At 41.3% G+C, this 13,163-nt stretch overlaps 1 protein-coding gene across 4 annotated transcripts in view; it reads left to right on the top strand.

Moving 5' to 3' along the window:
* The window catches only part of nkain4 (sodium/potassium transporting ATPase interacting 4), a 518,494-nt gene that overhangs the window by 249,471 nt on the left and 255,860 nt on the right, over window positions 1-13,163 (top strand). For 2 of the 4 annotated variants that reach the window (XM_073041668.1, XM_073041677.1), the window contains exon 2: window positions 12,449-12,586. In XM_073041668.1, the coding sequence (XP_072897769.1) occupies window positions 12,449-12,586 (138 nt within the window). Of the gene's footprint in view, window positions 1-12,120; window positions 12,228-12,448; window positions 12,587-13,163 lie in introns of those variants that run through there. The other 2 variants (XM_073041695.1, XM_073041686.1) reach the window with 2 other exon arrangements.

The raw sequence follows: 13,163 nt of genomic DNA, 5'->3' as shown, positions 1-13,163 counted from the left end.
ATGCTTGAAACTGCAGTGAGAAAAGCAGTTCTGATTTGTCTTATTACTTATTTCTCAAATATCACTGCTTTTTGAATCCAAACACCTGCAAATTTTTCTATTTTAAAAACTGCTTGCTCTCTCAGTACGGTGTAGTATCTAATAGCCACATAAGTGCACATGACTGACTATAGTTTAAAAAATTTTTTGGCAACAGTCTCCTGTCCCAATTAAGTGGCATAGTATCCTAAATAAATGAAGGGAATCCTGCTATTTCCTCGGTAAGTTTTAGTTCTTTAAGAGTTGACCCAAACATAGTGCCTGCCCAATAATCCAATGGGCCAATTAACCAGATTCTATTGTACATCACACAATAGAGTAAAGTCAGTACTCTTTTGTTAAGGGGACATCTTGCCTGACAAATCTGTTAGAATTCTTTGAGGAGGTAATGAAGAAGTTAGGCAAATGAGAGTTAACGAATTTTATTTGCTTTGATTTTCAGAAGGCTTTTTTGACAAGTCTGATAAACAGGATAGAACCTATGGTGTTCAAGGCATAGTAGCAGCTGAGACTGAAGATTGGCTGACTGACAGAAGTCAGAGGGTGGGGATAAATGGGTCATTTTCAGGATGGCTGCTGGTGACTAGTGGAGATCCTCGGGGATCGGTATTGGGACTGCAACTTTTTACTTTATGGAAGAATTACCTGGTTGAAAGAATTGTTGCATTATGGCCAAGTTCACAGTTGATACCAAGATAGGTAAGAGGACAGCTGTTGTGACAGAGACAGGGAGTTTGCAGAAGAACTTGAACAGGTTGGGAGAATGGGCAAAGAAGTGGCAGATGGAATGAAGTGATTGTGTACTTTGGTAGAAAGAGTACAGCCGTAAACTATTTTATAAATAGGGAGAAAATTCGGAAAGAAGCACAAAGGGACTTTTGCATCCTAGGTTAGGATTCCCTTAAGACTAACTTGTAGATTGAGTTGGTAATAAAGAAGGCAAATGCAATGTTAGCATTCATTTCAAGAGAACTGGAATGTAAATGCAAGCGTGAATTGCTGGCGCTTTAGAAGGGCGTTCGTCCAACTATATCTGGAATATTGTGAGCAATTCTGGGTCCTATATCTAATGAAAGATATGCTGGCCATGGAGAGGTGATTTACTGGGAATGAAAGACTTTGATGTCTCGGGGCTTGCACGTGATGGAATTCAGAAAGGTGAGGGGGTTTTCATTGAAACCTACTTGAATGCTGTAAGGATTGGACTGGGGGTGGGGGTGCATTGAGACAGTGTTTTCATTAGTGGGGCAGTCTAGGATCCAAGTATATTTAATGCAGAGATTAATAGGATTTTGATGGGCAAGAGGATTAAGTGTTACAGATGAAGGTGGTTGAAAAAATGGGGTTGAAAAAATTAATAATGATTCAATGGTGCAGCAGACATGAAGGACTGAATGGCCTAATTCTACTTCTATATATTATGGTCATTTCAAGCCCCCTTTTTGCCCTCCAAATTTCTTCCTTAAATTTTCCCTTGTATTCCTTATTTATTTCAAATGGTAATGATTTCCTATATATAAACATGTACTACATCCTCCTTTTCCCTAATAAAACCTTCCACGCTCTTCACTGATGCATATCTCAGGGGTCTCCAGTCTGCCTCACTTGGCAGTCACCCATCTACTCTTTGGCTGAACCTGCAGTGTGACGACTGCAGGCAGTGTCCTACCTCTGACACCTTCTGATCTTCTGTATGCTTCAGTGTGATTGCAACTGCTGCTCCAGCATGAGATTTTCCTTTCGGAGTTAAGCTTTTGAATTTGCCTGTTTGAAGTATTTTTGGGACATGAACTGAACTCCCAAGGGTACAGGATGGTTGTCATGCGGTGATGAGGCTCAGGCCTGAGAGCAAGGGACAAGCCAATGTTTGACCATTGCTGGAGTGGACTTGGAGTTGATTCGAAGCGGCAGATCCAAGGCAAGTCGGTGTCTGGGCCCGAGAGTGAGGAATCAGCTGATACCTGACCGATTTAAGCTCCGGGTCAGATTGGAAAGGTCGGAATTGGGCTGAATTGAGGTGGGGGCTTCAGGCCTGAGAATGCATCGAAGCAGCAGGGCCTGGGTCTGAGAGCGAGGAACAACCTGATGTTTGGCCAATTTAAATGCCGTGCCAGGTTGAAAAGGTCAGGGTTAGAGGCAAGGGATAGGCTGGAGTTTGGCTCACTGGTCTGTGAGGTTTACTTGTCTCTGCACTGAACTGAGGCTGTGGCCTGCAACGAACAGGCTCCTGAGCTGGATGCAGGGATGACTGATCATTAGTTCTGAATGTTATTTGCTTGCTTTTTATTGTTTGCATGATTGTTTTTTTCCACATTGGCTGTTTGATGGTCTTTTTTAAATAGGTTCAATTATGTTTCTTCATTCTGTGGCTGCCTGTAAAGAGACGAATCTCAAAGTCGTATATAGTACAGTATACATTGATAATAAATGCACTTTGAACTTTGACTGACCCATGCAGCATGTGAGGAGCTGTACCTGGAAACACTTGTCAAAGTTTAAAGTAAGTTTATTATCAAACTACATATATGTGTCATCTTATACACCTCTGAGATTCATTTTCTTGTGGGCATTCACAGTAAAAACAAGAAACTCAATAAAATTAATGAAAAAACACACCCAACAGGACAGACACACAACTGATGTGCAAAAGACAAGAAACTTTGCAAATACAAAAAAAGAGCAGTAATAATAAATAAATAATAAATATCAAGAACATAAGATGTAGAGTCCTTGAAAGTCAGTTCATAGGTTGTGGGAACAGTTCAGTGGAGGGGTGAGCGAAGTTGTCGCTTCTGGTTCGGGAGCTTGGTTGGACATGCTGCTGAACCTGGTGGTGTAAGTCCTGAGACTTCTGTACCTTCTTCCTGATGGCAGCAGCGAGAAGAGAGTGTGGGCTGGATGGTGGGGCCTGTGATGATGGATGCTGCTTTCATGTGACTGTGCTCCAACATTCAACGGTGGGAGATTTGGCCTATTGTGATGGTGCTGATATTTTGTAAAAAAAGAACTTCCGAGTCTCAACTAACCTTTCAACCAAGTACTTTAAAATTTATGTCCTAATACCTATGTTTTGACCTCTGCTAAGAGAATAAATTCCTTCCATGTTTCCCCTGTCTGGGTCCCTCATATTTTATACCTTTTTAAATTAAATCTTCCACTTCCTATGTTTTTAGAAAACAGGCTAAGTTTTCCCAATCTTCCCTCAGAACATAAGTTTGAGAGTCCTGCCAATATCCTGGTAAATCTCCTTTGTCCCATCTCTAGTGCAATTGCATCTTGTCTGTAATGTAGTGTGAAGAGCATTATGGAGTACCAAAGTAGTAAGTTGGAATAAATACAAGAAAAAATGAATGGCTGGATATATCGTTTTTTTTAATAAATCTTTTGCAACATTAACTTTCCTGATCTGTCAACAAGATGAATCTGATCAAGACATTCAGAACAAGCTGTCTCCAAATATGAAGCCTCCTGTAACACACTATTAAAAAGATTAAGCTGTAACCATTGAATTGGCCTTTAAAAGCAGGCTTTCAGATAGCTACTAGTTTGTTTTCCTGTGCTGTCAAGATACATTTCACAAAAATTGGCAATTGGTGGCCTCTTGACAGGAATTTGTCTTTGTCCTCACCTAGAAAGTTAAACCATTTTAATATTGTCCCGCTGATGGTTGCCAGCCAGTGTGGTTGAGGCTCCTGGGTCTCTGCGGATATTTATTTTAAGTGTTTGTATTTGGAACAGTGGCTATAAAAATCTGGAATTGATGCAGCATTCAGTACTGAATATAAAGCACGGTCATATATTGTAAATCAGTCTTTGTAGTGACATCGTTTTCAAAGCACATGGCTTTATTTGCAAGTGAGAGTCGAGGAACACAGGACAATTCCATTAGAGTTAACCCTAGGCACCATAAAATATCTGTTTTATCATCACTATGCCAAATTTGACTGCTGCTCTGCGGATGTGCATATAACCACCAGCATGCGCAATTTAAAAGCATTATTTTTATTCGCTTTCAATTTATCTCAAAAAGGTAGTTTATTTGCTTGGATCCCAGTTAATTTATTTATAGTTTCTTGATGTGCAGGGACTGGTAAGATATTTGTCATGCTTGGTCAATTCGTCTCTTTGTAGGCAGTCTCTCAGGGCTGTGGGCGATTTACTTCCATTCCAGTTCTTCGGCTCTGGGGTTGTGATGAGTCAGTATGGAACTCCAGACCCCGCTAGAGGTGGGGGTAGGAGGTGCAAGATAGGGCTGCTTCAGTCCTCATACAGTTTGCAAATAGTTTGGTGTTCTCCTGGAAGCTCCTTTCCTTTTGCATCTTGCTTCTTGAGGTATCATGGGCCATGCTGAAGAGCATGCTGTATTTTTCAAGGAGACTTTGAGAACGTCCTTGACTGTTTTCTGTGCTCAGCTGGAAGTTTCTTGCAGTCGTGCAGCTTACAGCTGAGTGTTCATTTTAGGAGCTGGTTAAGCATGAACAGGATCTCAATCCTGGAGTAGTTAGCCTGGGAGAGAGAATTTGTTTGTTCTGCCAAACTGGAGAATTCTGCAGAGACAGATTTGACATTATTTTTCCATTGCTTTATGTTGCTTTTGTGCAGATTGTTTGAGCTTCAAAGCTCACTGGATGTCTTTGGCTGAAGGCCGTGCTTGCTCATTGGAACTGCTGGTGAATATTATCCTTAGGCTTGGCAATATTATCCTTGAGATTGGCAATCACTGAAAGGTGTTCTTCACAAGTGAAAATTTATTCACTTATCAAGGCTTGCAAGATAAATTTTAATCAGTGATGTTGTGTGGGGGAGAAGCCAGAAGAAATTTATAGAGGCATAGAGCCACACAGAACAGAAACTGGCCCTTGGTCCAAATGGCCCATGCCAACCAACATTCCCATCTCAGCTACACTTGCCCAAAACCCTCAAAATCCTTTCCATCCAAATATCTTCTAAATAATGTCAGCGTACCTGCCTCAAACACTTCCTCTGGCAGCTGACTGGGTGAGAAGATTACTGTTCAGGTTCCTAATAAACCTCCATGTCCTTTCCCTAAACATGTACTCAGTGGGCACTTTATTAGGTACAAGAGTGAAACCTGGTGTCATCTCCTGTCGTAGCCTATCCACTTCAACCTTCGACATGTCGTGCATTCAGAGATGCTCATCTTCACACCACTGGTATACTGCATTGTTACTTGTGTTTCTTCCCCTTTCCTGGTTGCTTGTACCAGCCTGGCCGCTCGCCTCTGACCTCTCTTGTTAACGAGGCATCTTCGCTCAAAGAACTCCAGCTCACTGGATGCTTTTTTTTTGTTAATCACACCATTCTCTGAGCTCTGGAGACTATTGTGTGTGGATGTCCCAGGAGAACAGTTTGTTTCTGAGATACTCAAACAACCCTCTCTGGCACTAACAATCATGCCACAGTCAAAGTCACTTAGATCACATTTCTTTCCCATTCTGAAGTTCGGTCTGAACAGCAAATGAAACTCTTGGGGGATCACCATGTCAAACATCTCTGCTTCATCCACCAAAAGCAGAATTTCCTGGTGGCCAACTATCCCGATTCTGCCATGTCAGTCCATGGCCTCCACTTTTGCTGTGAAGAAGCAACTCTCAGGATGTAGGAGTAACAACACATATTCTCTCTCGGTTGCATCAGTTTCACTTTTTGTTATTCTTCCATCTACTTTCCCTCTTTTTCTATTCCCCACTCTGGCCTCTTACATATTCTCCTCATCTGGTACCTCTCCTTCTGCTCTTTCTCCCATGGTCCACTCTCTTCTATCAAATTCTTTCTTCTCCAGCCCTTTATCTTTTCTACCCAACTGGCTTCACCTATTCTAGCTAGTCCACCTTCCTCTCCCCACCCACCTTTTTATTCTGGCATCTTCCCCCTTCCTTTCCAGTCCTGAAGAATGACCTTGGCCCAAAACGTAAGTTCATTATTCCTCTCCATAGGTGCTGCCTCACCTGCTAAGTTCCTCCAGCATTTTGTTTGTGTTGGTCTGAATTTCAAGCATCTAGAGAATCACTTGAGTAACTGAACCTCTGGGCTATAAGACCATAAGACATAGGAACAGAATTAGGCCATTTGGCTCATAGTCTGCTCTGCCGTTCCATCATGGCTAATTTTTTTTCCCTTCCTCAGCCCTACTTCCCGGCCTTCTCCCCATAACCTTTGATGTCATTGCCAATCAAGAACCTATCAATCTTTGCCTTAAATACACCCAACAACTAGTCTCCACAGCTGCCTGTGATAACAAATTTACAAATTCACCATCCTCTGGCTAAAGAAATTTCTCTGTATCTCCGTTTTAAATGGACTGCCCTCTATCCTGAGTCTGTGACCTCTTGTCCTAGACTCTCTCACCATGGGAAATACCTTTCCATGTCTAGTCTGTCTAGGTTTTTCAACGTTCAAAAGGCTTCAATGAGATTTCCCCTCATCCTTCTAAATTCAGTGAGTACAGACCCAGAGCCATCAAACGTTCCTTGTATAACCCTTTCATTCCTGGAATCATACTTGTAAACTTTCTCTGGACCCTCTCCAATGCCAGCGCATCTTTTCTAAAATGAGGGGCCCAAACCTGTTCATAATACTCAAGGTGAGGCCTCACCAGTGCCTTATAAACCCTCAGCATCACATCCCTGCTCTTGTATTCTAGACCTCTTGAAATGAATGCTAACATGGCATTTGCCTTCCTCACCACTGACTCAACGTGCAAGTTAACCTGCAGAGTGTTCTGCACAAGGACTTCCAAGTCCTTCTGCATCTCAGATTCCTGGATTTTCTCTCCATTTAGAAAATAGTCCACACATTTATTTCTACTACCAAAGTGAATGACCATAGATTTTCCAACATTGCATTTCACGTGTCACTTTCTTACCCATTCTCCTAATCTGTCTAAATCCTTCTGCAGCCTTCCTGTTTCCTCAGCACTACCTGCCCCTAAACCTATCTTCATAACATCTGCAAATTTGGCAAAAAAAACCATCTATTCCTTCATCTAAATCATTGAAATACAGCAAAAAAAGAAGCGGTCACTGTGGAATGCCACTAGTCACTGGCAGCCAACTAGAAAAGGATCCTTTTATTCCCACTCACTGCCACCTACCAATCAGCCAATGCTCTAGCCGTGTTGGTAACTTTCCTGTAATGCCATAGGCTCTTAACTTGGTAAGCAGCCTCATGTGTGGCACCTTGTCAAATGCCTTCTGAAGTCCAAATATACAACATCCACTGCATCCCCTTTACCTATTATGTGTGTAATCACTTCAAAGAACTCCAACAGGTTTGTCGGGCAAGATTTTCCCTTAAGGAAACCATGCTGCCTTCTCTATCTCTACCTCCTTCAGAACCCTGGGGTGCAGAAACTTACCGGACAACTTTACCAGAACCAATACCTCTTCCAAGGCCAAAGCCTGACACTCCCACCCTTGCCCTTGGCCCACTCCCAACAATCGCCACTCTACTTGTTCCTTTTGTAGTTTTATTTAATCACCTTTGCACTATTCTCACTGCTGATTGGGCCACCGCAATGACACCGAATGCCCGCGAAGCTCTCCTTTTAACCGAGCGCCGTTGACCTGTGAATAACCTCCTCGCTGTGCGCTGCTCCCACCGCTGACTGGGCCACCGCAAGGACTATGTCTGGATGGTGATTTTATGCATTGAGCTGGTGCCACATAGCTGATTAGGTACTTGCATCAATGAGTAGGTGTACAGGTGTACCTAATACAGTGACCACTGAGTGTTGGTCCTCTCGTTCTTGATTCTCCATCTCTGGAAAAAAAAAAGACTGCATTCACCTTATCTGTACCCTCATGGTTTCAGACACCTCTATAAGATCACCCATCATCTCCTTTGCTCCAATGAATAAAATGCCAACTAGCTTAAAGTCTCTCCATATCTCAGTTCCTTGGGTTCTGGGAATATCCTTGTGTTCCTGCACAGTTTTGAGCTTATTGCATCCCTCCTTTAGCAGGTTGGCAAAATCTGACCTCAATATTGCAAATGCTGCCTCGCTAATTCTTGAATGACTGCAATAGAAAATCCCAAGTTCTGTACTCAATGAAATGAGCAAAATGTCAACGGCCTTTTCCACCATCTTATCTACCAGAGACACCACTTTCAGTGAACTATGTATTTGTATTCTCGGATCCCTTTGTTCTACACCATTTTCCAGGGCCCCACCTTCCACTGTGAAATTACTACTCTGATTTGCTTCCTCAAAATGCAATACTACACATTTATTCAAATTAAACTTCATCTGCCAGTCTTCAGTCCACTTGCCCAGCTGATCACGATCCCTCTGTAAATCCTGATTACTATCTCCACTGTCTTCTAGATGTTTGGTGTAAAGCTTATCCTCTCATACATTTCAGTGAAGGAATCAGCAATGACAAATCAAAGTTCAAAGTACATTTGTTGCTGAAAACCAACTTGAAATTCATTGTCTTGCGGGCATTCACAGTAGAACAGAGAAATACAGTAAAATCAATGAAAAATTGCACACAAGCAACGATTTACAAATAACCAAAAGAAGACAAACTGTAAATAAAACAAAATAATAAAAATGAGAACATGTGCTGTGGACACAGCTTGTGGGATCCACTTAGCATTGAGGTGAGTGAAGTTATCCACTCTGGTTCAGGAGCCTGATGGTTGAAGGGTAATAACTGTTCCTGACCCAGTTGGTGTAGGATCTAAGAGTACTGTACCTCCTTCCCAGTGGCAGTGAGAAGAGAGCATGTCTTAGATGATGGGAGGCGGGCGCGGGGGGCTCATTGATGATGGATATTATTTTCTTCTAGCAGTGCTCCGTGCAGACTTATTCAGTAGTGCGGAGGGCTTTGTCTGTGGTTTTCTGGGCTGTGTCCACTGATTTTTGTAGGCTTTTTCATTCCTGGAGATTGCTGTTCCCTTACCATGCCATGATGCAACCTGTCAGGATACTATCCACTGTGCTGAGATAAAGCTCTGTGCACAGTGTAGACTCAGTGTTCATGCCCATAAACGTGTACAGGTGTATGAACTATGTGTTCTGACTGAGACTGGGATACTTATGGTTCTGGAGGCTGAATTATGAAGGCTGAAGGGTTCCTTGTTTATCCGTTTCATTCCATCTGGGATATTGTTGGACACGAGTGTGTTTTTTTTTCTGAGTAAGATTGAGGATGATACATTCTTGCTTGATTCCTGTTTATACACCAGGTCAATTGTGGGACTGTTGGCTAGGATCATGGCATCATGTAGCAAGCGCAGAACAGTAAAAATAATTTCAAAAGACTGGCAAAGTTGAAAAAAGACTTTTCATATTCGATGTCAGCCAAAGGAGTCGGATTTAGTTTCGGGTTGAAGAAGCTCATGCTTTTGCTGCTCATGAAGCATTAGTCCATTTTACCAATTGATGGCATGTGTGCATTTCTAGAAGGAACTCTTCTGTCAATGGGGTGAGCTGCCTTGGAAAGATTCCTATAATGACCGTCCCTGTGTTGGACAAAGGGTAAATCCCTGCTAATACTACATTTGGATTCTTCCCCTTGTTTGAAAATATTGCAATCATTGGTCTATTGAACCCTGGTTACACCACACTTGGAATATTGTGTTCAGATTTTTTTGGTGCGGCAAGAGGGATTTTGGGATCGATGAACCTGATTTGTTTTGTTCTTAGGCATATGGATGTTAGAAAAATAGAGAAATTGATTTCAGAGTAGGTTAAAAGGTATGTAGAAGGGCCTTTACTGGGCTATAATGCTCTATTTTCTATGTTCCATGGCATCTCTGAAATTCCCTGCCCTGCTCTTCTCATCCTTGGTGACTCAAAAGGAGATCCTGAATTCACTGTGTGTATATCATGATTTAATACTTCAGCAGAGGCATTGTTTTCAATTGTTGGATACCTTTTCCAACACTTTCTGGGTTAGCAGTGAGATTGTGAATTCATTAGCAACACACACAAAATGCTGGAGGATCTCAACAAGTCAGGCAGCATCTATGGAAAGGAGTTCAGTCACCGTTTCAGGCCGAGGCCCTTCAGTAAGACTGGAGAAGAAAGATGAGGAGTAGAGTTGAAAGGTGTGGGGAGCAGAGGGAGACATGCAAGGTGATAGGTGAAACCAGGAGGGGGAGAGATGAAGTAAAGAGCAGGGAAGTTGATTGGTGAAAAAGATACAGGGCTGGAGAAGGGGTTTAATAGGAGAGGGCAGAAGGTCATGGAAGAAAGAAAAGGGAGTGGAGCACCAAAGGGAGGCGATGGACAGGCAAGGAGATAAAAGTGAGAGGGAAAAAGGGGATGGTGAAGGGGGAGGTACATTACCGAAGTTTGGAATTCGTTAAGAATGTTTCCCACTTTATGTAGGCCTGGACTGATGATCCAGAGATATGTGTTACGACAGCTAATTAATTAAAAATTTAGTCAGTTAAGTATTCCTGAAATTGAAAAAACAAATAGCTATAAATGGCCAGTTTATTGTAAAAACTGATCTTATTATTACCAGGCTTTGGCGGGGGGGGGGGGGGGGGGGGAATCACCTCCACTCACCGGGAGAGGGAAGTCAGCTGGCCCGGCCCACATGATACTCTAAACCTGCAACAATGTAGTTTACTCCGAACCAAGCCTTTGAAATGTCCTGGCAAGCCATTCAGTTGTTTCAGCTAATAGCTCGTGACTATATGCTGGAGTTCAGTTCGAAATGGGCAGCAAATATCCTGTGAATCAATATTAAATATATTGATTGCTAGATATAATCAGAAGCAGATCATTGTCTATTCTCCTATTGCCTTTTCTACTCACGTGACCAAACGCTGTGTAGGACAGGGACGAATAGCTCCCTTATGCCGAGCAGCTCACTCCAGAAAGCACTTATCTATAGATAAAATCTGGCTAAGAGAATTATTGAAACATGTTAACATCAGGTTCTGGACAATGTCCATAAATGTTCACTGTTCAGCAGAAGTCTTGGAGAGAGATAGCATGGAAACAGACCTTGCAGCTCACCAGCCATCAAGCACCCATTTTCATGCTAATCCCACTTTAACCATTCTATTCTGTCCATATTCCCATGTGCCTTCTCCAGACTCTCTCATTCAGAGCAGTTTACTGTGGCTGATTAACCTTTGTAACCACCCACCCGTTTTGGGGGTGTGAGAGGAAACAGGCAGCACCCAAAGTCGGGATTGAACCTGGATTGCCGGAGTTATGAGACACCAGCTCTAGCACTGTGCCATCTGCTGCTGTTTGATAATGATCAGTATTAAGGGCTCTGGCTACTTTTATTGTACTACTTTTTCTCTCTGGAGAAATTGTGGTCAATTTTTATCCACACAGTGTAACAAGTAAATATTTAATGAAACCTTCACATGCGTTCTACTGACAGTTTTTAATCAATAATGGATTTTCATGAATTTGCATTAGGAAAAATGCAATTAAATGTTGGAATTTTCTCTTATTATGGTTGCATATATTAATAGTTAAATTAAGGTTCCTGTAACTGTCAAAGCAGATAGTTTATTTCATTCTTCTCTGGATTAACACTGAATATTTTATATTGATTTGGTGTTTAATGACATGGGTATAGCAAGGCATGGAAGAATGAAAAGCTTGAGAGATCATTGTGTATGTGTGACTGAGCGGAGTAACCCTATTCTTCAATCTCCTATTTCCATTGTGGATGTTTATTGTGTGATGCTATTTTAAACGGTGGTCATTGTAAATTTAACTGAGTTTCTGCTTAGGGTGCAATCATTCAAAATTTAGTCCAAATCCAGTTTTGAATAGTCTTTTTCCTACCCCCACCAAGTTTCCACTCTCATTCCTTTGCGTATGCCCAATGTACAAGCTGGAAAATTCTTCATTTGTTTAAGATTGTTAATTTGGCAACAGTGTCAAAAAGAGCTTCCATTAAAGTAAGCTGGCATCTTACACTCTTTCGATTTTGAGATCTGACCTTGAAGCATATATATATTACTCACTTTTTAGAGTACAGTGGCTTAATCTCTGAGTAAACAAAATATTTTCAGAAATAATTAAAGATAAAACCTAATGCTAGCTATGTGACCAAAAAGTTCTAGCTGTACAATTAAAGCTTACCTGAAGTGTGTAATTAGTGGTGACTCTTAATAATAGACATTTGTGATGGTTCGGAAAACTGGCATGGATGATTGTGAAGGTTTATGGAAACGTTGATGTGATAAGTGTTTCTAATTAATTTATGAGATTCTAAAGGGCATTTTCACAGCTATTTATATTTTATACCTTGTGAGCTTTTAACTTAAAATGCCTCTGGTATTTTAAGCTTGGTGAACTGCATTTACAGATGTCAATCATAATATGTATTGTACCTTAAGTCTATGAGGTGAATGTGTATCACACAACTTCTAAAAAGTATTTTCTTGTCTTCTCTCTTAGTTGGCAGCATTGGAGAGACAGATCTTTGATTTTCTGGGTTACCAGTGGGCTCCTATACTGGCCAACTTCCTTCATATAATTGTTGTCATTCTGGGACTGTTCGGGACAATTCAATACAGGCCTCGCTACATTGTGGTGGTAAGTTGTGAAATTAGATACTTGCATTAAAATTTTAAAAAATCATCTTGTGACAAATAAAATTACCATGAAAAGAGTCATATCTTGGAGGGCAGCTAGTCATGCAAAAACTGCCTCACATTCAATCTAAAAAAAAGACATTAAGAATTCATTATTGTAAACACAGCTAGGTTGGGACTAGTACCATCACACTGTGACTGTGTGTCCTCTTGTTCCTTTTTCATGATTGCACAGAAAGAAATCCTACTTCACATCTGCATTAAAAAGGAAATACAAGATGGCGACAATAATTTCAGCAATAATAATCAATTTATATTTTATTTTGTACTTCATGTAGTAAAACTACTTGTTGAAAACTGAATGCACAGCCTTTAGTTTGGATCACAATGTGTTGCTCAGCCTCAATAACCAAAATGAGTTTTGAACCATAAATTCATGCTGTCATCATGATTTCACCCAGGTAATATTGCATAACTTTACCTCAGCAGCTAACCTCAGTTTACATGTCCCTGAAATCATCACCCATGTCTGTTCTATCTCTAGGCATCACAGTTCCAACACCTTCCTCACTCCACCT

This window comes from Hemitrygon akajei, chromosome 1, assembly GCF_048418815.1.
Source record: "Hemitrygon akajei chromosome 1, sHemAka1.3, whole genome shotgun sequence".
NCBI classification, from domain to species: domain Eukaryota; kingdom Metazoa; phylum Chordata; class Chondrichthyes; order Myliobatiformes; family Dasyatidae; genus Hemitrygon; species Hemitrygon akajei.
This window is presented reverse-complemented; position numbering and strand designations above follow the sequence as displayed.